We start from the raw sequence: 26,153 nt of genomic DNA on the forward strand, positions 1-26,153 counted from the left end.
ACAGGAACTGTGTGCTCACTTTGTTGTGGATTGTTCATGCTGGGGCCAATGGGGTAACCATTTTTGTTTTCCGTGTCTTTGCAAACTGCCAAGGAGACAGCAGGGACCCTCTAAGGAGGGTCCTTAGAACTGCAACACAGACAATACCTTTTAATCTGCTTGTTCCCGTGCTAATATAAAATGTGAATTTTTCAAGTAGGGATTGGGAGGCGGGAGGCAGAGAGAAACTGGATTTAAAGTTTGCATTTAAAGACAAGCCTCGCTTTCTGAAATAACTGAACCCAAGACACAGCCGTCGGTCAAAATTCACACTTTGCAACCAAATATTGTGCACAAAAATGCATGCGTTCATGAAAACATCGTACAAAAATGCATACTAGGGGAAACAGCTTTTCAGAAATCCATTCAAAAATGTGTATAGTAGGAGAAATTTGCACTGAGGAACTGATGAAATTTCATGAGGACTTTTTAAAAAAATGCAAACTGATGTGGAAATGTATGTAAAAAACCTAAGACAGGGAAAATGAGAAAGGCCATTCCTAACTGCTAACCATCTATTTTGTTTTATCCTAGGTTCCCCTTTTGGGAACTAAAACCATTGAGGACCGGGGAGAATAGCTGCAGTTATCTCTCTTTCTTATTTATCATGTATCACCAAACACCTTGAACCAATATAAGGCCATCCTAGATGTTACGTGTGTGGTTGTACCTCATGTGCTTGGTTTTCATTAATTAAATAGCAGCCATGGGGACAGAGCATGAAGGGGAGGAGATTTCTCCCTGGAGGAAAACTAACATTGGTAGCTTCTGTCCTGGGGGCAAGTAGAAGTCATTGGGGAAGCATAGGGCACAGTCAGCACTGTAGCAGGATTAACTGGTTCAATGCCCTCTCCATCCTGCAGCCCCCATTCTGGATCAGCTCCCCTGCAACTGCTATTTAACCAACAAATGCTAAGCATACAAAGGACCAGTCATGTGCACAACATTGTGTCTAGCTCGGCCTTCCAAAGTCACTCTTAGGTTTGGACATTCAACTGTAGACGTTTTCAGTAGCATGATGTCCCCAAACAATCAAGATATGCAGAAACTGAGAGACCACATTGCACACTCAAAAGTTGTAGAATAGGTTAGTACTGTGTGTGTGCACAAGCACACACAGACCAGCAAGTGCAGGAAGTTTCTCCATCTGGGCTGATCTGAACTTCTACCTCACATTCAGACCTTGCACTTCCAGCGGGCACACCAAAACAAACCAGAAGTCAGTCAAAAAAAGACTTCATTTAATTAGTGATACTTAAAGACTTTTGCATAGAAAAAAAAGGTTAACAAAATAATGCACAATTTTCCCACCCCACCCCTGACTAGGAACAGTATTTTTAAAACAAATATTTTAAAAGTATATTTTGCATAATGTTTAACATTCTCACTGCTTATTGCTTTCTCCACACAGCAGAGAAATGAAGTGCATAATAATACATGCTGTGCTTTTATTTAACTTGCTTCCCCGACCCACCCCCAACAACAAACTTTCTAGCTCTTGAGTCAATGAATTAAAATACTTGTTATGTCATGTTGCTGCAATAAAATAAAATAAAAAAGCAAAGCATTTTTGTAGCACTGCTTGTCTGGGTAGTAAGAACATAACTTAAACTCCCAACACTTTTGTTTGGGTTGAGAACTGAACCGATACAAAACCAATGGCAACGGAGAAAGACAACCCAAAGGATCCTGTTGTCTACATTACAGCTACTCATTCATGCCAATTCCCAACAGCTGACTGTGAAGAGGACTTGCATCCCATCTGGAGGATGCGGTGTTTTCACTTGCAAAGGGAATCAAATAAGTCAGATTTATCCTGGTGTTCACACATGTACATGTAACACACTTGGCTATAATGTTATGCCACCTAGTGCCAGGATGCTTGAAGTCTTGCAAGACCAAGCACTGGAAAGATCAGTGCTTCTGTCAATATCATGCATGTCACCATCTGACAAGTCTGCACAAAGAAAGTGAATTAGATCAGATTAAATTTAGCGAATACATCCTCAGTTATCTGCTTGGCTATTCCATAGCTAGCTTAGACCCCACTCATGTCAAGGGAATACAGCCTTAGGGTATACATTTTGTTCAAGAATGGTATCCCTGTGCTGGATCTCTGTACTCTTCTCTCCAGCATTATTTTCATACTTGGACTTTTATTATTTGCCTTGTAAAGAAAAACACATACACGTGCACACACCCACCCACCCACACCCCACACACATTTGGAAGAGGTCAGGCACTTGCGCATTTTAAACTTAGCGTTCATCTTTCAGGTAGGCTTCTTTAGCTATAAATCCAGCGCCCCTTTAACAAATAAAAATGCATGGCAAGAGGATTAATTCTACACTCTATACATTTCTCAGGAAACGCCTACAGGGGAGTCATCGTTCTTGAAGATCACTGTGGTCCAGTCTGGTGAACAAGAAACACCTCCTGTTCATTTTGACCAATATTAAGGCAGAATACGTCTTACTATTTCCCACCCGTCTTCTGGGAATCCAAAGGGCTACTTGACCTGTTAACAGTCTTTGTGTGAAAGACTTTCTATTGCAACTGTAAAATGCCCCAGGAAGGCTTGTGTAGATTTTTTTAGAAAGCTCCAACTTCAGTCCCCCAGGGTCGGTAGGGTTTACTGCTTCCGTTCCCACTGGCTTGCTGCGGGCTGGCAGATGCTGATACGGACAGCGGTGGGCTGATTGCTGTTGCAGCTGCCACTGCGGCTGCTGCACTAGGTGGCAGCATTGGGAACGCCCCAGCAAAAGAGAGCGGAAAGCTCTGAGCTGCTGCTGCTGCTGCTGCAGCATGTACGGTGGCCGAGAGCGAGAGGAGAGAGGTAGAAAGCGGCGGGACGCAGGGAGCAACGCTGCCGGCAGAGGGCACTCTAAGCGTAGAATCGGCATGGGCAAAAGTGGCCGTGAGCAGAGCAGATCCATGGGGAGGCACTTCTGATGCTGTCGAGAGTCTGCATGGGGAGATGTCAGAAGTGTGGAGTCCATTCTGCTGCAGTAAAGCTGCAGGGAGATGGTGGAAAGCTGCCGCCCAGTGGTGAGGATGCAAAGGGTGGTGGTGATGTGCCATGGTTGAGGTCATTGCTGCAGCTTCCCTCTGAGAAGCACAGGAACTGAGATGAGAGACTAGTCTAACTCTGAGAGGGTCAGATGTGTCCAGACCTTCCACTGAACTCAGGTATCTCGCAACTTCAGTTAAGCATTCTCGAAACCCAATGCTAATGAAATCCATGGCGAGAGCATGAGCGTCAAAGTAACCTGGAACACAGAAAGCAAGAAATGAATTTAGCGACCCAATGGGATTTCTTTGTTTTTTTTCTTTTCTTTGGTCTTTCTTGAAATGGCAGTTCTATAATATTCTAGCTCAGGGGTCAACAAACCTTTTCAGCTGGGGGCCAGTCCTCTATCCCTCAGACCTTGTGGGGGGCCAGACTATATTGTTTGGGGGGAAATGAACAAATTCCTATGCCCCACAAATAACCCAGAGATGCATTTTAAATAAGAAGACACATTCTACTCATGTAAAAACACGCTGATTCCTGGACCACCCGCAGGCCGGATTTAGAAGGCGATTGGGCCGGATCTGGCCTCTGGGCCTTAGTTTGCCTACCCATGTTCTTGCTCTTTCTCTTTAAGGCTCCCAGAACATTATTTTCAAACGGCTTTTGTATTATGCATATGCTCACTGATGGAACTGAAATGTGCTAAAGTCAACTTGCAACCAGACATTACAGTGAGAAAGAATGAAGACCATCAGTGTCTGAGACTCTTCAAACACACACACACACACATACACATACACACACACACATTTTGAACAATAGGAAAAGGATTAAAAAGACTAAACTTCCAATGCAAGATTTTCCACCATATTGCTGAACAATGCCTGTGTATGTCACATACACAGGCACATAATTATTAGCCTTTGAAATCCTGTTCCTTTTACAGTGATATTTAAATACAATATTTGCAATATTTCAATATTGTGGATTTGCTCCTCCATACAACTGGTGCTTGCCATTATTATTATTACTTTAACAAAAACAACAAGGACTTCTCTGGGTGGGTGAAACAAAGAGCATCTCATTCTATTAACGCTGTCGAGGACCCAGAATGCAGCAGCTTTACAAAGGGGTGAATCCTGCATTAGGAATCATTAGGAAAGGGACAGATAAGAAAACTGTCCATATTATAATGCCTTTATACCAAATTATTTTGCAAGGCCAAATTTGAAATAAAATGTACAACTCTGGTCAGATAGTCTCAAAAAGGAGATTGTAAAGCTTTTGAGGCCCATGACACAATTGCATTGTATTTTAGAGGAGTGCAGCTTGGATTTGTCAATCATGGTGAAGGGCTACTAGTGATGTGAATATTTAAGACCATGTGTGTATTAGTAGGAACAGGAAGACACATTACCAGTAGTTAATCAAAGATAACCATTTATCTTTCCAAAGGAAAAAGTGGCTGTTGTCCACACTGATCAAATTCACAAATATTCCCCCTTCAAACAAACATACCTAGCATCATTTTTGAAAATACCAGTTCTTAAGGTTCAGCAACCTCCCAAATTCTTTTTAAAATCAAGTACAGCACAGAAGGAGTTTGTTTTGCACACATATTAAGTCGTGCAAATTGTTACAAGGATACTAAGAATGTATCTTTTATTTGATGTGCAGTACTTTGGTCTCCAAGGGACGCGGGTGGCGCTGTGGGTTAAACCACAGAGCCTAGGACTTGCCGATCAGAAGGTTGGCGGTTCGAATCCCCGTGATGGGGTGAGCTCCCGTTGCTCAGTCCCTGCTCCTGCCAACCTAGCAGTTCGAAAGCATGTCAAAGTGCAAGTAGATAAATAGGTGGGAAGGTAAACGGTGTTTCCGTGCACTGCTCTGGTTCACTGCTCTGGCCACATGACCCAGAAGCTGTACACTGGCTCCCTCGGCCAATAAAGCGAGATGAGCGCCGCAACCCCAGAGTCGGTCACAACTGGACCTAATGGTCAGGTGTCCCTTTACCTTGGTCTCCAGAGACAATCTGAAATAGTGTAGCAGGGGGAACTGGCAAGAAAGGAGGGGGATAGTTGTTAATGTTCCAACAACCTCCATGTGAAATACAGTTGTATCTTGGTTCTCAAATTTAATCCATTACAGGAGTCCATTCGATTCCCAAAACAGTTTGAGAACCAAGGCGTGGCTTCCTGCAGCCAATTGGAATCTACGCCAGACATTCAGCTTCCGAAAAATGTTCGAAAACCGGAACAATCACTTCCGGTTTTCGATCGTTTGGTAGCTGAAACGTTCAAGTTTAAGGGTGTTTGACTTCTGAGGTCCGACTGTAGGTTGGTGGGTGGGGGCATGCAAATGGCGCCTCAATTGGGAGAACGTGACTTCTGCCTGGCCCATTCCCCTAATAAAGAATTGCGCAGACAGGCAGAGACCCACTCCCAACCCCAGGCGACTCCCTAGTGGAATAATGATTCATGACAACGTGTTATGGGATTAAAATTGGCTGCAACTTTATTATAAAGTTTCAGATGTAGGGAGACCTTGGCTTAGGAATTGGGCATTTATCCCTCCCAGTCCCCAGCCAGGGATCTGGGGAACATCAGGGTTAAGAGAGCCCGCCCCCCATTTTGCCGCAACACAGGGGAGACCACTGACAACCTATCGGCCTATGGTCAATGACTCCCCTCAAAACAACCCCTTTAACGGGGAACCCTGAGATCGCCGCTGCAGTGGGGGCTTGGGTCACCGCTTCGTGCCCCCCCCCCCATTTAGGGAAGATAGACTAAAGGATTCCGCCCAAGGCCCAAAACCGCCAAAGTTGTGATGTTTTGCTACGGGGAAGGCAAAACCTGCCAATGCAGGGAAATTCCTTCCTTCCCAGTCCTTTAACAGCAACCAATGACGTAGCAGTGCCCACATACCTGTGGAGAAGAGATTAACCTGCAAAAGAAGGCATAACTGAGGGAGGGTAGGGTGGGAGGAGCTCTGGAGCCGAATGAGGACTCCCAGGTAAGTTCCACCCTCTATTGTGTGGGCAAGGCAGTCCCACCCTACCTGGCCAACTTCCCTGGCAATGCCCCCCCTCGCCGGGATTGGTTAACTTAGGCAGGAACCTCCAGGTATCCAGTGTGGGAGGGGGCAAAGCCAGGTTGTATTTTAGGGAGCCGCGTAGGATCGGGGGGGGGGGACTATGCGCGACCACATAAAAAACGCCCATTTGATGTGAGGAGGTCATTCTCATTTTAATACTAATGCTCATGTTGATGATGTGTTTATACCAGAGATGGGGAACTGGTGGCCCTCCAAATGTTGGACTCCCAACTCTCATCAGCCCCAGCCAGTATGGCCAATTGTCAGGGATAATGGGGTTCCCTAACCTTGATTTATTACAGAAATGGGGAATAAATAAAACAACAACTGCTACTATGAAGAAGAAGAAGAAGAAGAAGAAGAAGAAGAAGAAGAAGAAGAAGAAGACGACGACGGTGGCCTTCCAGTTGTGGATGTAGTGCAACTCCTATCACCCCGGTCATGAACCACACTGAACAGAGCTGATATCCAACAATATCTAGAGGGCAGCAAGTTATTCATCTCCAATTTATACAGAGCTTGAAGATGCTCAAAACCCTTCATATACATTTGCACAGGAATTCAGACAGTCATACTGTAAGGTATACTTCCGACTGGAGAATGGGACTGAATATTAAACACAGTGGCTTGGGTAAGGCCACCAGTGAATGGGAAATACTGTGGAAACATCTGAGCTACACAATTTTCAGTACTAAAGTCCCAACGATTACATGCTTACCAGTGTTTAAAACTTCCTATTCACTTTATCAATTTCCATTTACAAAACAACAAAAATAAAGTAACCCACAAAAATATTTTAAATTAACTTTCTAGGCTTCCAGATGTTTGGCTTCTGAATTTCTAGTGTGCAGTGCAACTAGATTTTCAAAAATTCTCTAAACCAAAGCAGCTTGCTTTTTTCTTTTCTTTTTTTCAAAAAACGAGATAAGAAAAGAGACAGTATTCTCTTCGAAAGCCACATTCCCAATTCCACATTGCAAACATGCAGGCACACAAAATAAGCACTGATTGTGGATAGCTCTTTTTCTAGTGGTATTGGGTTTCCTCTTAACAATCCAACAGAAGATCCAAGCTTAGATGCTGTCCTGGTGAATGAATGGCACAGCCTAATTTTGCATGGAAAACATTCTTTCTAGAACAAAGGGCAATACATAAACAATAAGGAAAGTTTCCTCTGGATCCACTTCCCGTGGTATAGCAGCTGCATAATGAATTTTAACTTTGGTTTTTCATGCAGCACAATTGTTGCCGCAGCCCTCCTTGTTTATGTTTGGATGTTTGGGGTATTTGTTTTGTCTCCCTTGTGCCGATTTCAGTGCTCTTTGGAAACCCCAAACAAATCTCTGACTGGGCTGCCTGTGAATGAAGCCTTTACTCTCCCACAGTGTTATGAAAGCAAACACAAGCCCAGGGTCAAGTGGTTCTTTTGTCCCCGTAGTTCTTTCCCACGAGTTCAACCCTGCCTTTAGCATTGATTTCCAGTCCTTTAATCTAGAACTGCCTATCCCAGCTTGTCAAAGGGAGCGTTTGCTGAGATTTCCCCCTGCTAATATTAGAAACAGTACAAAAATCAATTCCTTACCTTTCCCGCCTGTCGCCTGGAGCATCTTCAAATGATCCACTGTCATTTGCAGGATTTCTGCTTTTTCTAATTTGGCAGATCCCTTTGAGATAAGAGGCGCAAACAATAAAGGCTTAAAAGTATTGCATGCTTTGATTTGGTATACCCTCTTTTGAGCTCCATCTTATGGTTTCAATTTTCCCAACCATTAGAGCATTCTCAGTTTAATTCTTCTACCCAGCATCTGTATCCCACACTTTATTTTTGCACACAAGTACTATATCACAGTTTCTAGCGTGGCATAAACTGAGCACACATTTCCTATGAAGCACAGAGTAGTGCAAACAAGGAAAACATGTATACTAGATATACACATTCACAACTTTCAAAGTAGCATTTTTAAAAAATCAATATTATTATTCATTTATTTTACACATTGCCTTTCCCCACCAGAACCAGGACTCAAGTCAGCTTACACAAATTAAAAGAAGCCTGAATAAAACACAGAAAGCTAAAAGCTAAAAAAAAAAGTTTAAAAATAATTGAACTTTAATAATCAAATTAAAACAATGTAAAAAAACACCTATTAAAATACAGATACTAAAAACAGCGCAGAACTGTTAAAAACCCTTTCCTTAAAAGCAGCCAGTTCCCAAAAGGCCTACTGGAATAAAATAGCCTTAACCTGCTGACAAAAGGAAAACAAGGAGGGAGCCAGTCTAGCCTCACTAGAGATGGAGTGCCAAGGTCTGGGAGCCACCACCAAGAAGGCCCTCTTCTATGTCCCTATAGATGTGCCTGTGAGGGTCGTAGGACTGAGAGAAGGGCCTCCTCTGAAGATCTTAGAGCCGGGGCAGGTTCGTATGGGAAAATACAGTTCTTCAGGTAGCATGGGAACAAGACACATCGGGCTTATAACCAGCATTTTTAATTGTGTCTGGAACAGACTAGTGGAGCTGTTGGAACAAGGAAGTTGTATGCTTCCTATAAGCAGCTCTGGCCAACAGCTTGGCTGCAGTCAGGGCTGAATCCAGGAACACATCCAAACTGCGAAACGGCATCTTTAGGGGGAGTGTTACTCATCCAGCTCAGGCTGAAACCCAGTTCCCTGTTCTGGCTCCAAATGGCCAAGAGCACCTCTGTGTTGTCTGGATTGCATTTCAGTTTGTTCACCCTCATCCATCTAGTCCATTAGTGATGGCAGACACTGGTTTAGAACCGATACAGCTTCCTTGGATTTAGGTGGAAAGGAGGAGCAGAACTAGGTTTCGTCAGCACACTGGTGCCACAAAACCCCAAAAAACTCTGGATGACCTCTCCCAGAGGTTTCATTGTAAATGTAGACTAGCATGGGGGACAGAACAGAACCCTGAGGCACTCCACAAGCAAACGGGCAAGGCATCAAACAAGAGCCCTCCAGCACCACCTTCTGGGGCTGGATCTAGACATGTCAAAGAAGCAATTCAGTTAAACGCGTTGTAAACTCATATAGGGAAATCTGGTATGGAAAGAAGGGTCTCCACAGCGCCACCTGGTGTCACAGTGTTATATTGCATATACAACGCATATAAAACACTTTTTCTTTACCAAACTACCGGTAGTTGAGTCCTGGGTTTACCCCTACAGGAAGGAATGGAGCCCCTGTAAAACAGTGCCTCCAAGTCCCATCCCAGAAGGATACCATCGTTAAGCTGCTGAAAGGACCAGCAAAACCAACAGGGACACACTCCAATTCCCAGCATAAGCCATCCACCAAGATGACAAAGACGGTATCTGTCCTACAACCAGACCTGAAACCAGATTGAAATGGACCTAGATAATCTGTCTCAGTAAGAAAAGGTGCAAAAATCCACACCAGGATTGAAAGGCCAAGAAAACCTCAAAGTTGCACAATCTTATTTGCAAGCCCCAATAAAATAAACAGGAGTTATAGGACAGCAAGGTATTTCTTTCTGCAATGAGTTTTGTGCAGGACAATGTCCCAGTGAATTGTGCCTAATGAATGGGACAGCAGTAATGCCTAACAAGTTTATGCTTTGTAGCTAAGGAAAAATAAACTTGGTTTTAATACAAATTTTGTTTAGTTAATTATATATTTTTATTTTTTAAAAGCATTTGTTTACAAATCAGGAATTCAGGAGGGGGTGGTGTCTTTATCCCTGTACTTACTAAAAGGCTACCCACATTGACCCATAACTTAGCAAAACTAGACATCCTTGTTCAAACCTATTCCTAGTCTTCACTTGAATAAAGAATAGCTTCTCACTGAAAATCTAAACCCAATTCTGTGGAATGGATTCCCAAAAACAACCTATGAGACTTGGTTCATCTTTAAAATGGAAAAGTGAAACACATATGGTCCACATGAACAGAGGCCTCCCACACCCATGCATCCAACAAAGTGTCCTTCATCATTAAAGCTCATTGGAGCATGTAAGTCTTTAAATGTGCCACAAGAGTCTTTGATAATATTTAAATCAAAGGGGAGGAAGAACATGTTTTAGCAATACATATACTTCAATATTCATCTTGCAAAAAATATCTAAACTTTTTTTTTTTAATGCCAAGCTGCTCTAGGGGTTAAGTTGCAGTAGGCATGTTGATGACATCATGTTATGAATGATGCCAGATAAGATGCCCATCTTCTGGGGTCATAAAATCATTTTTTAATTTTACTCTCACGGAAGAAAAACCCTTTCTCCATTTCAACAGGAACCAAACAAAAAACCTTCAGAACTGCCTTTATCTGCCCTTTCCCGTTCAGAAGCTTAGGGTGGGATTTAAGTAAGTTGTTGCATGTGTGAAACCAGATCCACTCCCATGGTGGAACTTCCTCCCATCTCCTCTTTCCTGTGCCCCTAAATCTTGGGGAAATCCCAGAATCGGTTTAGGGGCACATATGGGGGGAGGGGCAAGTCCCATTGCATGAGCTTGTTCTCATGCTCATTCCCCACTTAGAGCAACATTGAATTCCACCTGTTATTTTCCAGTGCCACCAAGATGAAACACTTGAGTTATATAACGAAGCACCAAGCTACATCCAATGCTGGCAGAGGCCAGTTTGTTTAGACTCCAGTCTGCCTCAATCACATAAAAAGAAAAGGAGTGGGGCAGCCCTATTTATATAGTAAAAGGGGTCAGTGGATCAGTGGAAGGGACTTGAACTATTCCAGGGCCTGCTGTTTATCTCCCCACAGCCTCTCCCCGCCTCCAAGTCACTTTATCCATCTTGAGCTCATTTCTGACATATGAAGCCAGCTGGCAGGAAAGTAATCTTGGAATGGGGGGGGGGGTTAATTGTGGGAGGGATGGGGGTTCAGCACCCCCTACTCATATGTTCCTTTTGCTCTCCCATGTGATTAGGTGTGAAATCATGGGTCTATCCCTACAGTGTGCAGTTATGTTCAGAGCTCCAGCCAAGACTTGCTCTGGCCATCCTGGTTCTATCAAGGCAAAGACAACCTACGATTCATCTTGCATTACCTCAAAGCACATTGCTTTTCAATAGCACCTATTCACACATTCAGCTGCGAGTCAAGCCATCGAGTGCTGTGCTTGAACACGAGAAGTCCAAGTTTGTGCATCTTACTGAGCAACCAACTTCTAAAAGTCACCTCCTCTCTCAGCCTATCTAACTCCCAGGATGGTCCTCAGAATAAATGAGCAAATAACTGTGAAGCAATTTGTGCACTCAAAATTGCTCAGGCTCCGCAACACTCTGATCCCTAAAAGTCCATTATCTTTACTGCTGGAACTCCATACACAATTTAAATATTCTTCAATAAATGTCTAAGACTGCTACATGTCTTCAAATGAAAAGCTTGTGATTTCTACTTAGCGACTCAATGATTGATTGATTTTTGTTGGAAGCACCCTCTGGTTTCTGCCATCAGCCAAGGGACCAAGGACTAATGGAAGGTGGCACTCTTGGCCTCCCAGGAAGGGCATCACGGCAAAGGGAAGAGCAGCATAACCCAATCCATTCTCCATTGAAGGAGAAATTACAAAGAGCTTGCTTCCCTATGAGGAAGAACCCTCTGATCCAACAGGGGAACCAAAGAGAAACAGGCGCTGGCCCAGGGTACAAGCTTGTGTGCGCGCAAGTGCTGTATTGTAAGACAATCAGTCAACTGAAAGACTGGGGTATGTCTTAAAAAAAAGTTTAAGCAGAAATGGTCACCTTTCCCTTTGAAGTGCCAACTGAATGTACCTATATATAGCAGTCATAGAAGTCGGCTGAAGAACATTTAACAGTATCTTCAGTTGCACCAGTAAAGAGAATGGATGTGTAGCTTTTCTCAGAATGACTTGGATCACAACAAACCTGAATACTATTTTCTTTCTTTTTTAAAAAGCCATTTGATCAAGACTAGACAGCAATGATAAGACGTGGCCTGGCAGACTGTATGAAAGTTTATTCCGATGGCCCTTTCCCCATATTATTTATTATTTGTATAAATGTAATAAGCACAGTAAGCCTTGGCATTTTTAGATTTTATATGACCTGGGTTATCTTAGATTGCTTTGCTTTGCTTTTCCTTCCCCCGTCCTTATCTTTCCCCTGTATTACAACTTGTACTTTCCTCCGTGCTAATCTTTTCCATTGACCCAACACAAACATTTTTAGCAAGAGCTGAGTAATAGCTGCCTGATGCTGGGTAATTTCCAGGAGCTTTAGAAGCCTTTATAATGTTTGTGGTTTTCAAGAAGTAAACAATGCAATGGGACAATCAACTGTTGTCCCTTGTCCCACTTTCTCTGACTAGCTCAGGACAACTCCATGTTCCCATGCTGCCAAAGTCTGCTGAGCTTTGCAAGTTGCTAAAGGTTTAATGTGGCTAGCAGGAATGGTGTTTTGCCTGCTCATAGTCACCCCCCCGCCCCATCTGCTTGTATCTGCATTAAAGGCCTAGTCTGCGCATAGTATATACCATCTACTCCACCATATATAAAACACATCAACTTTCCCTACAATGAGATATGAGAAGGAGTTCCAAGAATAGGGAGATCTACATATGGCCTAAAATAAAAGTGCTTGTTTTCTTCCAATGTTGGATAGCTCCCTTAATAGAACATTTCATGACCATTGGGGGGAAAATAGTGTTGGGAATCAAAATTGGAGAGGTAATATTTCCAGAAAATTTGAAGGCACGGGGAAGAGGTCCCCCCCCCCCCCCCCCAGTTTGGGTAGATATATATACGTGTGGAATATTTTAGGAATATATATACATATATATATATATATAGGGGTGCTTTCAACCATTTACAGTTTGAAAGTCACTTTGTTACCTTAGGAACATAAAATGTATCATGGTTTGCCATAAAATTATCATGTCTGGTTTATTATACAGTTTATTCAGACAATAATCCCAAATTGAATTTACCATATAAGACACGCCCTATTTTGGGTGACTCAGATTTAAGAAAATGGGGGGAGAGATGTATCTGTGTATAAGGCGCCCCCTAATTTTTGACATTATTTTTTAGGGGAAAACCTAGTCTTATACACGAAAAAATATGGTATTTTTTAAAAGAAAATGTTTACAAACTGAGCTACAAGCTGCTGAGCTGTAAGGAACCTGACTTGTAAGAAACTTCTTTGACTATGCCAGTTTATGAGGAGCAGGCAGATAAAAACAAAAGATAAACACCCATATTAGTAAAAGAAAGAAAAATATTACATCTCCTCCAGTCCTCCTGTGTCAAGCAGACATAAAGCACTAATTTCTATAAAAAGAAATGAGGGAAAAAGCAAGGGGATAACCAAGACTCAATGAATGTACATGAAATTTAATTAGCTCTGCTTTCTCAGCTATTGCTTTCAGTTTCTACTTCTTCCAATTCTTCATATTTGTCATCACTATAGTTATCATGGCCTTAAGGGTTGCCCAGTTTGAATTGACCTTCTCTATCCTTCTACAAAGAAGGCCTGAAACCTTCTTCTGTCCCTTGTGCCCATGGCAGCGCCCCCTAGAGGCAGAAATACATCTTCCTCTTTCATTTGAGAGCTGCACTAAGGACTCTCTTGTCCTCTTGTGTACAGGAATTGTAATCATCTGACACTGTTACATAGTCTCACATGAAAGTGCTCCTGTTAACAATAGTATTTTTGTTTGTCGTCCATTTTTTGTTTTTGTTTATTCCAAAAACAACCACAGTCAGATCGGTGGGGTGCAAATAATAAAAATATTATTATAATATTATTGTCATGTTATTCCAGACTAAGTGGTATGAACCTGAACCATGTAGTTTCAATTTTTGAAGGATGGAGAATAATTCCTCAAATACATAAACAAACATTCTCTCAAGAGTTGCAAAGTTAACTCGTGTAAGTTGATTTCGTACAGGTTTCATTGTGTTATATAACATGATACTCATTTCACGCTTTCTTCCGTGCAAGCAATCTATTCCAGAGCCTACGTTCAAAATACTTACCGCATAGAAAATGCATTGTATTCCCTTAGATTTCAATGACTCTGCACCACACTGAGGTCGTAATCCTATGAGCACTCATCAGGGAATGAATCCCATTTAACTCAGTGGGACCTACTTCCAAGGAGACATTTCTGTATAGGATTCCACTGTAAATCATAATGATTGCAATTTCGAGGTTGCAATTACATTTCCCAATTTTGGACCTATTGCATTTTCAGCACCAAGAGAAGAACCTTTCTCCAGACTTCTCTCCCAAAGTCAAGGAATCACAACTGGTTACGAGTCAGTAATGAGATGCTAAAAACCCTCCAAACTTTTGTTATTGTTGAAGGGGCTTAATCGAGAGGTTTTGTTTTCATATTTAGAAATGATCCAAATACAAGACTTGTGTTCCTCCAACTCTTATAAGCTGGTGACTGAAGTGATTTAATTTTTCTCCTGTGCATGCAACACAACTTCACATCACCTTGAATAATTCCACAGAAGAGTAAGGTTCCTTTCATCCCATATAGTTCTATGGTTCTACAAAGTCAGTGGAAATCTTTGGAAGTACGTTACGCTTAGCAATATTGACGAAACCTATTTGTGCTGTTCTCAGGAATCACAAATTTACATTTAAGAAAGGGGTTCTGCACAACATGTTTCACTTTTTTTTTTTTGCAAAAGCAAGATAAAAATATCCAAAATAAATAAAACACTATATAGAAAGATCAGTAATTATAACGAGTGTGCCGACACATTACATCAGAACATGTCCAACACAAAGTTTTGGCTGGGACAATTCTGCAAGAAGAATGCTAATTTTATTTTTTAATAGATTAATTGTATAAACCAGCCTGGGATCTTCATAGATGTTAGGCAGCTTAAGAATGGAATAAATAACTTTTTTATATATAGGAAATAATTTTTATTCACCCTTCCTCATGTGATCACCCTGCAAAAACTTACATTTAAAAAACTGTATTCCAACTTGGACCATTTTAAAGAGCTGCAGCACTAGCAACAATTGTTATATCTGAACAGCTTCTTTTTAAGAATTTAAATATTTATTTGAGAGAGTTTATTAAATAGCCAGCTTATTAAGGATCTGAAACAATCAGATTGTTTTACTAATTAAATTTAGAATTAAATAAAAAAAGTATCAGAAAGGAGAGGGATGAGAATGCTGTTAAAAGATTTATGCAGGAGGGTATTTGACATGTGTGGGTTTTTTTAAAAAACTGTAAGGAATAAAGCACTTTTAAAAACAGCAAAACAAAACCACTACTGGAATGCATAGAAAGAACAGAGACAACACGAACACTATTGCCCTTAAGGGAACAGCAAACCAGAGAATGGAAATGTTTTTCAGCCTTGTGGAGAATTTTGCTTTTAATAGTTTTGCCACAACAAAGCATTTTATTGAAGTGCCTGCTCTGTGCCAGATCAGAACACATCCAGCCTTATTTTTAATGAGCTTTATGAAAGACCCAACATGACCAGATGAGTTGAGATACAGAATATTTATGCTTACTTGTTTTTCAAATGCTGTTGGCACAAGCCGCCTCAGTTCGGATAAACTGTTATTTATGCGATCACGGCGCCTTTTTTCTATGATCTATTGCCAAAACAAAGCAATAAATTGATATAAAAGTTAAGGTGCATAGAAGGTAAAAACAGCAAAAACAAATGCAATTGTTACATTAAAAATATAAGGGAAAGCCTTACCCCTCTTCGCTTTTTCCTGGCCATGATCTGAGATGTTGTCGTAGGCGAATTTGATCGGATCACTGAACTGGCACTGTGCCTGAGAAACAGTTGAAAAGGCATGTCAGGTACAGCATCCTATTGTGTTGTTTGTTGCAGAGGTCTAAACAGAGCCAGCTCAAGGCATTTTTCCGCCCGAGGCGAAGGAAAAGGTGGTGTCTTCTGCCAACACACAGAAGCCAATTCGACTGGAAGTTGAATTTTACTCCAATTACTAAATCTTACTTTACAAATGTTGAAAATGAAGGACAATTATTCCTAAGCAAGTATTGTTTTACTCTGTCCTGTTTTGTACAACTTTTTTGTTTTCAGCTGTACCGGCAAAAGGACAGTCTCTTCCACTACACTTGAGGGCAGCAAGCTAGTGTAGGGGTGTCAGGGCAAGCCACATGGAACACACAGCTGTCTCCTCCCCGTACCTCAACATCTGCCACCTGAGGCAGCTGCCTCACTTTGCCTCATCATAGGGCCAGCCCTGGGTCTAATGCCTCCCTCCTCCCACCAACACGAGGGCTATGTAATTTATACCGTAAACCGCCCTGTGATCCTCAGATGAAGGACAGTATAGAAATTTTAAAAATAGGAATTATAATAACTTGAGGTTCTCTATATACGGTTGAACACCCAACTCTCATTGGCCCCAATCAGTTTCAAGTGCTCAGTAAAATATGGAAGCAGGCAGAAAAAAAACTTTCACTACCACTCTTCAGCCCCATCACACCATCCCCTTTAGTTTTGCTCACCAAGAAGTTCATTTAAAAAATAAAAAGAGTCCTCCCAAAATATTCCACGGTCCTGAATTCACCCTGACTGGGTGACCTCAGTACCGGCAAATATGTAAAATCTTCATTATATATGAGTTCAAATGTATTAACCATGTACTCAAAAGAACTACTGATTAAGTGTCTAATATTGAGCACACTCAAGCCTACTGCTTCCAATACAGCAGAAATAGATACTTGAATACAAAAAGGACGTGTCTCTGACTTGCCTATGTTTGGCAGAAATCACTTTACCAAGCAAAAGATATAGAAGCAGCAGTCTGAAAAGGATTAGGCTCACTTCCATGTATTTTGCCGAGCACACACACAAGAAATATTCACAGCTGATGCAAGGCACATGTATTTTGACTAAACTCACATCTGTGTACAAAAAACATTAACCAAAAAATGGTCATCACTTGGAAATACAAATATTCCACCGAGATCAATGAGATTTCCTAACTACGCATGTTGGATTGTAAAATGCTTCATATTCTAACAAACTTGATTAGGATGCTTGGGTTTTTCTAAAAAGCAGAGTGCCCAGCCTTCAACAAAATTATCAGGTACTTCTGTTGTGCAATCTCCATTCATCTCAGAAGGATAAACTCAATTACAGCCCCTTTTAGTTGACAGTCGCTTGAACCACTAGACCAGGCATAGGCAAACTCGGCCCTCCAGATGTTTTGGGACTACAACTCCCATCATCCCTAACCACTGGTCCTGTTAGCTAGGGATGATGGGAGTTGTAGTCCCAAAGCATCTGGAGGGCTGAGTTTGCCTATGCCTGCACTAGACTGCTTTGAATCTAAGGCAGTCCATCAATTATCCTCATCTGTCAATCACATTGCTTTAGATAATTCCAGATTAAATATTTTAAAATTCTTGAGACAATCCAGTCAGAGTTAAATAGTTGTATGTCCCACTGATTACTATGTAAGCCATTTTTTACTTCATTCTGAATAGATTGTTTCCTTTTCTTTTATAACAACCAATTGCAATCGCATATGACATATATATCATCTGGACCTCAACGAAGAGGAAACTTTTTTTTTACTGACAGCCCATATATTTAGGTGATCATTTCTGACATACTACAGGCCCTAGAACCTAAATTTAGCATGCAAACACCTGTTAGTATTTCCTCCTCTGCATTTATCCAGCTACGTTTTTTGGCTTCACTCAGATAACGACATTAATTGGAATTAAATTATCTCTGTTGACTTCTACGATACTACCCCAGAGTAAGTGACTTGTGGCATAACACTACTCTAATTGGATTTAAGGTTTGAAACTTACACAATATTTCCATGAAATTCAGATGTAATTGTCCAGCTAATCTACACTAACCATCTTGATCGGGTTTGAGACCGAACTACTACAGCCAGGGCGTTGTTTTTTTCCAGCTGAAGCTCACAGGAGCTCAGTTCTAGCATCTCTCAGGTGAACACGGTGGAAGTTCATGGTGAGCTGCAGTATCTCTTTTGCTAGAAAAAAATTGCACTGTGTACAGCCTATATAAACCCAACTGGCTAACATTAAATACTACTACTGTGTAGATACCCTGAAACAGGTTAATTTAAAATGGATTATAAAAAGCAATTGGATTTATTGCATCATGTGGATAATGCCTCTTTAAACTCCCAAATTATAACACGTCTGAGCAAACCCAGGAGAGCATCATTTTAAAAGACAAAGGGAATCACTGACTGAAACAGTAATTTTACTGCTATCTTTTTATAGCATCTCTGTTAACAAAATTCTATCAAAAACTATTTTTTTTAGTCCCACTGGGCAATATCCAAGGAAGTCATATTCAGAGGGAACCCATTAAAATCAATGGACATGTTACTGAGTAAGACTAGGGCTGGATACTACCAAGTTTTCAATGAGAGATTTAAGCATGCCACTGATATAATTGGGAGTTAAACATGTCTAACTCTGGCTGAACTTTGTTTTAGCTTTGACTCTGCATTGTTTCATGAAATTAATTATTAAAGGCAGCCTAAAAATTAGGCACAATTTTTGTTTATTAACAGTGCAAGCCAAGCCATGTCTACTTAGAAAGTAAGTTCCCTACTGAGTAGGTGCCACTAACTGGGAGGTAAGTAGAGCTAGAATTGCAGTGTTACTTATTCAGTTGTTTTCTACTTTCTTCAGAATCACAAACTAACCCCAACCACTCTATATTGAGACTTGGTAAAATTCAAATTTCTTTAGCTGATTAATCAACTAATATAATTTAGTTGGTTGACAGCCCTCTTGTGAAAATATCTTGTTTTGCTTTGATAGCAAGCACCCTTTCTTCAAACCCTCTCACCACAAACATCTCAAGGCCTTGAGGATTGTTACACAAGCAGACGTAATGAAGCATACCTTGCTCTACTTATCTCAACAATGCTCCAGCTTCACCTATTATTCTGAAGCAACTGTGCCTCCCCCCCATTTGAGTTCTATAGCATTCTAATCAATCTCTCTTCTTTTCTAGGTTTCATCCATACTGTTGTTTAATGTGAATAGCCTGGTAGCTCCATTAATTACTCCTTGTCCATAAGAAAATCTCTTCTAAATCAATGCCTCCCACACTTTCTCCTCTATTAATCCAGATGTTTGAAGTATCCCTTGTTATGAGAAAATCCAGATTGATGGGGAAGAAAGTGTGGGAAGGCAGTGATCTGCAGAACTGAATAATTTATGGAGGTATAGGAAACTTAGTGTCCATATTAAACAACAGTAGGTACGGCTGAGACCTTAACTCATTTCCACCCCATCCTTCCTAGCAGGCAAACCCAGGTCATTTGCTGGGAGGTGAGTTATACTGGATTTGCCTTCTTTTCTGACAATGACCTACAACAGTACACACCTAGAAAGATTCTAGTAACACAGGATTAGACTGGCTCAAGTATTTCAAGGGATGCCTCCCACCCCAATTCTAGTCTTGCAAGCGGCTGCAGCTCCACTTTACACAGAATCTACTAGTTCAGTACTGCTACTACTCAACACATGCTAATTGTCAACAGCCTACAGGACACAAAATGTGATACTCCATCCCCCACACTCCCCTTTCTGCTTAACTTCTAGCACTAAAGAACAGTTCCAAAAGATGTATATTGACCAAGACTATATGGCTGACTGTGATAAAAGTACAGTACAGTGGTACCTCGGGTTACATACGCTTCAGGTTACAGACTCCGCTAACCCAAAAATAGTGCTGCAGGTTAAGAACTTTGCTTCAGGATGAGAACAGAAATCGTGCTGCGACGGCGCATCTGCGGCAGCAGGAGGCCCCATTAGCTAAAGTGGTGCTTCAGGTTAAGAACAGTTTCAGGTTAAGAATGGACCTCCGGAACGAATTAAGTACTTAACCTGAGGTACCACTGTACTCTGCTACTGTTGCTATGTTTTTTTTTCTGCCCAGACAATCTTATGCTCTTACACATATCCCCAAGAGAAATTTTTACAACTGAGGATGCCAGTTAGTGAAGGGAAAAGTAGATAGCTGGGGGAAAGAAGTGTGACGTCCGAGTAGGGTAGAAAATAGACCCCCTACTTTCTATTAGAACCTAACAAAACGGGGTGCCATTCATCAGGGCAGGACTTCAAAAGCCCGTCAGCAAAATGAGTAAGTAGCAGGGCCACAAAGCTTAATAGGGCTGTCTTGCCACGTTTTTGAAGCAAATTGCCTAATACATATTAACAGTGAAATAGCACTCTTACCCCGCTCCCTTCCACAAAAACATGAAGTCCAGATCTAAAATTGCTTAACTGCCCCTCTGATGCCAGAATATCCAACACTGCACAGAAGTCAAAAAGGGGCGCCAAGAAACAATGGTCCCACACGGGTGGGGGTGCCTTTGATCTGGCTCTCCATCCTCCTCTTCCACCCCCTCCCATAGAAAAAGAGGAGGCACGGTCCAGATTTTTTGTTCTTGTTGCAAATAAAAAAAAACCCCGGATCGAACAAACTTCGTCCTTACCCAGAGTAATTATTTTCACTCCCCACGTCTATAGTCTCGTCCATATCGCTGTCTGAGGTAGTTTCCTCACAAGGCCGCTTCATTGTGGCCCAAGGAAAGAGTCCAGCTTCCAAATCAGGAGATAAACAAGGAGAACTCAGGTCTGCGGTTTCCCTTTTTGGACAGTGACTCCGGATTAAAGCCCGCCTATCCCTCCCCAGCCGGCGCCAGCGAACTGAATGGATTTCTGAAGCTCTTTCCCACGCTGCAGCTCAGCCTCGAGCACAAGAGCCCGCCCACAGGAGGGGCGAAGCCACGCCCCTCCTCCTCCGGCTGAGCCCTCTGGATTGGGGCAGCGGAGGAGTGAGTGACAGGCCTCCTTCCCCGGCGCTTCTGCCCGCTTCTTCATTGGCTGAAGCGCGGCAGCGGTCCCGGCGCCAAACACTCCTGGGCGTCTTGGAAGCGTGGGAAAGCCCGGAGCACCTCGAGCGCGCAAGGGAGACGGGGAGGAAAGAGGGCGGGCGGGTGGCTGGAGCTGGCCGGGAGACACCTTCAGCTCTGCGGAGCTGGGCTGCAGCACGGGGATAGCTCGGGCAGGAACTGATCAAAGCGTGTGTTTCTGCTAGGTGGCTTCGCAGCCAGCGAAGCAAGCCACAGACTGCAAAAGGGATTCATAAAACCCACAGAAACAAGCGCAGATGCATGCGCGAATGTCAGTCCGGGCACGCAGCGTTTACACTTCTCAAATCTGACCCAACACTGGAAAAAGTTCCAGAGAGAAAAAAAGTTTGACGGGTGGAAATAATTTGCACCTTTTTATATACTGCAGGAGAACACAAGAGAGCTTTAGGGAAAGATCCGGCTGGAGGGGGCGAGTTTTGTCCTATTTATAAAACAAAGGCAGAAACTATGAGGAAGGACTGCTTGTAGGGGAGACAACTCTTTGGTCGTCTTTGCGTACCGTCTACGGATGAGGAAGAAGGATTTTCGTCAACAGGCGTAGGATTTCCCCCTTAGGTATCACTCTCTTCCCGCACTTCTGCAAGGAGAACCAAGCGCACGGGCGTCTCTTTCTCCTTTGCAGACAGAAGGCGGAGAGTGGGAAGAGAGGTCACTTTAGGAATAATTAACAGTGACACTTACAGGGTTCTTTAAAAAAATGTTTCAAATATGCTTTAGGATGTCTCTATCGCTTTATCACTTGTTTGCCATCCTGGGCTCTTTTGGAATGGTTCTAGAAGGTAGGAATCAAAAATAGCTGAGCAGATTGAACATCTGGAAATTTTTTTGCAGCTTGAGATATAACACATAACACCATAAAGACACACTTTAGAAGAAAAGTCCTTGCACAGCATCAGAGGCCGCATTCTGCTTACAAAGATGATTGTGGCCTATTAAAAGGAAGGAGCCACAACAAGCTCGGCAGGCAGCGTTTGCTTTAGTTTGACAGAGTATTTAAACTAGGGCCCCCCCTCCTATTTGTTGGCGTATGTGATTTTGAGTGTGTCCTCTGGCCACACAGCCTGCAGGAATTTTTCCTACAGCCTGCAGGAATTTTTCAGGGGAAAGGAAAAGTTGGTTTCTTACCTCCCTCCACAATAATAAATAAATAAATTAGTGACTGTATTCTTCGCTTCCTACCTCAGGTTCTACAAATGCCCAAACCTTCCTTTTAAAAAGAAAAGAAAGCTGGGATCCTTGGGATTAGGGTTCATGGGAGTGGGGGTTTCATTGCCTCTCACTGTATCTCTGTTGGCAGTGTTTCTTATGGGAACCCGTTCTGTCTTCCAGTTCACAAGGCAACTGAGTGAAATGTAGTTGGAGCAAGGCCGGCTCAAGACAAAATGGCACCTCCCTTCTGCCATGGAAGAAGTGGAGGAGTGAAGATTGATACCAGGAACAAAGGCACTGGCAGAATCAAGATCTACATTGGGATCCATTGGCCTTGTGGATTCTGCCGCCTGAGGCAGATTGGGCCGGCCATGGATTGGAGGCAGGATTGGAACCGAAGAGAGTGGGAAATATTGGATTACCACTATATTTACATCTGGTTGCGTTTACAGCTTCAAATAATAGCAACATCAATACAGGTCAACAAACACAGTGTAGTCCAATACCTGATGGAATTCAGTGGGCCTTATTTCAGACTCAAATAAACCTGAAGGGATTTATTCCAGCACATTAAGGGTTCAGTGCACTCTCAACTCTTCACATAGGCATTATAGGAGCATTTCGTGGATTAGAGATTTTTAGACTTCTGGCTCCTTTGTGCCTAACTCATTGACATGGCGTGATAGAATATAATAAGATGACATAAGAGAGGGAAGCGGGGGAAGGCAAACGTTAAAGAAAAAGGCAGTGAAGTGGGGAGTGTGAAAAAGAACCGAGGCAGAAAAGTGCAAGAAGAGGCGGGAATGACGGGAGAAGGGAGAGAGGGGAAAAGGCCGGGCGATGGACACAGAACGGAGGGGGGACGGGCCTTTACAATGAATGTCAAACGCAGGGACTCGAGGAGAAAGGAGGAGGCAGGCGGGCACAGAGGAGAAAGAGGAGCGGGTGGAGGGCAAGGGCTGCCTTTGGTCGCCCGCCCGTGCTGCTGGCGGCGGCGGGGCGGCCTCCCCGTGTGAACAGAAACCCGACCCGTTTCAGCTCGGATGGCTTTTGAAATGCAACCTGCCTCGCGCTATCCCCCGGCCTGTCTGTCATCCGCCAGGCCTCTCCCCGCAAGGGCGGTGCCCTTTCCCCCATGGTCTCCTGCGCGCCCGACCAGGCCCCGTCCACCCCCAGCAGAGGCCGCTTCCTTGCCTCCACCCGCCCCGGGCAAGGGACGCTGGGTGCTCTCGGAGGCGCTGCGCGGCCACATAACAAGAAGCCCGCAGACCTGAGCAACAACAGGGTGTTATAGTTGGGAGCGTGAAGGCAGAGGAGGAACAGCAGCAACTGGATTTTGGCGACCATCCTAAATGGAAATGCGTCCAGCGACGCTTGCAGACCAGCGGACATAAAACCAAGCCGCTGTTCGTGCCCTTCACTCTCTGAACACCTAGTCCTAGGCAGAAGCCACTTGGGAGAGGAAAAGGGTTGGGCCTTATTTTTCTTTTCTCCTTTTCTGTTTCTCTCTCTTCCCTGCCCCTTCAGTGCCAAGATAATTCTTGGCCCCCCTTCAAAATTCCCCAGAATTAAATACAGCTAAAACGTTTAGAAGGAAATTAGGAAACATCCCCGTTTTCTTCGCAGGAATATGAAATACCTAGGTTTGTCATGAACTCTGAAGTTTGTGCTTCTTCCCGACAAAAGTATAGCAATGAGAACTTTTTGCGAAGGCACTTTCAGGCTCCAGGCCCAGCGTTCATGTTTTCTAAGCAAGCATCTGGGGGCAGCTTGCTTATTTATTTCCCTGCATTTAACGTCTCCCCTCCCTTCCAACACGGAACCCAAGGCAGCGTATTTGGGGCTCCCGGGCGGTGACACGTCCGCGAACTAACCGATCTAAGACCTGCTGATCTCCAGCAGGGCGGCCCCCGGAGCCTAGCGTACCTTTAGGCCGCGCCACGAGACGTCGTTCAAATTAGTCTCGCGAAGCTTATTGGGCCCTGCTTTTGCCTTTCAGGCATGTGAGAGAATGCGGGTTAACCGCACACGCGCCTTCCCGGGTCCCATGGAGGATGCGGGGCGGGGGGCGAATACAAAAATTATGCAACCAATAAATAATAGCACGGTATATCATATATGTTCGGCTTTGGAAAAAGGGACGCAAATATTCCGCCTCTCCTGCTCCATATTTGCGTGCTCTTAAAATGCTGGGACTTTAAAGAATCGTAATGGCGGGTTATGGGCGTAGTCTGGCCGAAGTTGCAATGCCTCCAAGCGATCCAAGAACGTAAGAACAGCCTGCTCAGGCCACTGACCCATCTAGTCCAGCATCCTGTTGTCACGGTGGCCAACCTGATGCCAGTGGGAAGCAGGATGTGAGGCGCGCAACAGCACTCTGGCCTCCTGCGGGTCTACTTAGAAGTAAGCCCTACGTTCACTGGCCCTCTCAAGCAAGCGTGCAGGCTTGAGACGCTTCGCCTTGGGCGCCCCGGGGCGTGTATGTGCAGACCTTTAAAACCACGGGGGCGACTTTTCGAAGGGCTTTTCGGATAGGTTAGCGGTGGCCATTTCCTGCCAATCAACAGAGAGCGTCGGGCAGGCAGAGCGCGCTCGCGCCCGGCGCCTGCTCTTTTGGCGCCCGCTGAGGCAAAAGAAGCGCCTCGGTTGGTTCCACGTTCGGCCCCTTTGCAAGGCGGCGCGCGTCTTTGCAGAGCTTTCCTGTCGGGTTCTGGTTTCTCTTACCAGAGGTGCTGGCGTGGAGGCGAGAACTTAACATAATATGCGATAAGTTTAAAAGGAAAGGGTATATGCACACCGTGCTCTATCGTGTATACATAGGTGAAAAATTGTAAAGGGAGAAACGCCCCGCGGCAAATGTGTGTGTTAAACGCCAGGCACTGGTGCATGGTTAGGGAAAGCGGAGGAGGATTGGACGTGCAAATTAGAAAGTGGTGTGTGCGTGCGCGGTTGGTTGCGCGTGCAAGTTGTTACTGCGAAAATACAGTGTGTGAAATGAATTAAAAGTTCCTAAAAATTGAGTGCAATAAATTAAAACCGAGAGACGGTGGGTATGTGCATCAAATAGGTTACAAAACACAGCCTTACCAGTCCCCTTTTTTCACCAGCGCCCGGGGGCTGTGTAATTATATATAGTGACATGTTGCATGTTGCTCTTTCATGTGGCTGTTGTTACTGCGTAAAGGAACTGGGGGATTTCATGCCTCATTGCCTCTACAGGGACATCCTTCTCATGCCCATGTTTGCAGAGTTACTAAAAACTGCACGGCTACTCAGACACAACAAAAGCAACAGCTCTCCTCCCCCCCTCAGCAAAAACAAGCAGGAGTTCTCAGGGATTTGTTTTTTTAAAAACACACATTCCCCACAATGGACTGATTTAAGAACTAGACACCCGCGCGCACACAAAAACCTCTCTCTCTCCTGAAGGGAGTATGTTGTGGGAGCTGTACTTTAGTCAGAAAGCAGTCCAGAATTCTGGATTTTTTTTAAAAAAATCAAAATATAAATGGTCACCATTTCACTTTTGTTTTTCAGTATATATATATAAATGGTTTGGGTTTTTTTTTAGAAAGTAACATTAGGCATGATTCTAATGGTTATTTAAATTAAGTATTAAATCTTAACTATATTAGATTTTATTATTTCCATATTGCTTCTTCTGTTGCTTTTTGGTTAATAAATAAATAGTTTCCAATCACAACTATCCTAACTCCGGCACATGAAGTCTACTGTTAGTTGCCTCTTTTAGATCTAAAGACACCCATGGTATATCGGGGGAGGGGGAGATCGGAATTTACATGACACTTTTTATATAGTTCTAAGAAGACGTGTATAGGATTGTGGTATGTAACAGTAATGTCCCTGAATATTTGATTGCATTTGTTGAGAAGCAAACTGTCTTAACTCCACCAAACATTTCAGCACTAGATTTTATC

The 26,153-nt window shown here is 43.2% G+C and overlaps 1 protein-coding gene across 4 annotated transcripts; it reads right to left on the reverse strand.

Moving 5' to 3' along the window:
• Nucleotides 1-1,259: 1,259 nt before the first annotated feature.
• On the reverse strand, nucleotides 1,260-24,636 carry HEY2 (hes related family bHLH transcription factor with YRPW motif 2). 4 transcript variants are annotated; one of them, XM_083435107.1, is made up of 5 exons: nucleotides 24,513-24,636; nucleotides 15,849-15,927; nucleotides 15,655-15,738; nucleotides 7,728-7,809; nucleotides 1,260-3,308 (listed from the first exon to the last, which is right to left on the reverse strand). In XM_083435107.1, exons 2-5 carry the CDS (start codon nucleotides 15,870-15,872, stop codon nucleotides 2,632-2,634), a joined length of 867 nt encoding a protein of 288 aa, XP_083291233.1. In that variant the 5' UTR covers nucleotides 15,873-15,927; nucleotides 24,513-24,636; the 3' UTR covers nucleotides 1,260-2,631. The 4 variants fall into 4 exon arrangements, with proteins under 4 accessions (XP_083291233.1, XP_083291234.1, XP_083291232.1 ...); XM_083435108.1 differs by lacking the exon at nucleotides 24,513-24,636 and adding an exon at nucleotides 23,855-23,954; XM_083435106.1 differs by lacking the exon at nucleotides 24,513-24,636 and adding an exon at nucleotides 20,626-21,003.
• Between the last annotated feature and the right edge of the window lie 1,517 nt (nucleotides 24,637-26,153).

This window comes from Podarcis tiliguerta, assembly GCF_965153285.1.
Source record: "Podarcis tiliguerta genome assembly, chromosome: 3".
Classification (NCBI taxonomy): Eukaryota; Metazoa; Chordata; class Lepidosauria; order Squamata; family Lacertidae; genus Podarcis; species Podarcis tiliguerta.